General features: G+C 58.3%; 1 protein-coding gene across 1 annotated transcript in view; it reads left to right on the top strand.

The window, feature by feature from the left end:
- Window positions 1–725, top strand: part of LOC116698346 (fibrous sheath CABYR-binding protein) — a 12104-nt gene that overhangs the window by 7750 nt on the left and 3629 nt on the right. The window contains exons 5-6 of the mRNA XM_032530262.1: window positions 12–243; window positions 322–705. Coding sequence (XP_032386153.1) covers window positions 12–243; window positions 322–705 — 616 coding nt within the window. The remainder of the gene's footprint in view (window positions 1–11; window positions 244–321; window positions 706–725) is intronic.

Raw genomic sequence — 725 nt, 5'->3', positions numbered from 1 at the left:
AAGCTGCCCCCGTTGTTGAAGCTGTCGCAGAAGCTGCCCCCGTTGTTGAAGCTGCCCCCGTTGTTGAAGCTGTCGCAGAAGCTGTACCTGTAGTTGAGGCTGTCGCAGAAGCTGCCCCCGATGTTGAAGCTGTCGCAGAAGCTGCCCCCGTTGTTGAGGCTGTCGCAGAAGCTGCACCTGTAGTTGAGGCTGTGCCTGAAGCTGTGCCTGAAGCTGCACCTGTGGTTGAGGCTGTTGCAGAAGCTGCCCCTGAAGCTGCACCTGTAGTTGAAGCTGTGCCTGAAGCTGCACCTGTAGTTGAGGCTGTGTCTGAAGCTGCACCTGTTGCCGAAGCTGTTGCATCTATAGCTGAAGCTGCTGCTGCGGAAGCTCCTGCTGCACCCGCAGCCCCTGCAGCTGAAGCTGTCGCCGCAGTCAGCGATGCCCCTGCTGCAGAAGCTACACCAGTTTTGGAAACTGCCCCTGAAGTTGCTCCTGCTGAAGCCCCAGAGGCTGCATCTGCCGAAGCTGCCCCTGTAGAAGCTGCTGCAGAGCCTGTAGAAGTTGAAGCTGCTCCCATTGAAGTGGCTGCTGAGGCTGCAGCTGAAGTTTCAGCCCCTGTGGAGAGCACCGAGGAGCTGGTAGACCCTGCTCCAGTCATAGCTGAAGCTGCGGGAGAGGAGCTGCAGGCGGACATCCCAGCTGAACCAGTAGAACCAATTGAGGGTACACACCACAACATCCTC

The sequence above is a fragment of the Etheostoma spectabile genome, chromosome 11 (assembly GCF_008692095.1).
Source record: "Etheostoma spectabile isolate EspeVRDwgs_2016 chromosome 11, UIUC_Espe_1.0, whole genome shotgun sequence".
Lineage (NCBI taxonomy): Eukaryota > Metazoa > Chordata > Actinopteri > Perciformes > Percidae > Etheostoma > Etheostoma spectabile.
This window is presented reverse-complemented; position numbering and strand designations above follow the sequence as displayed.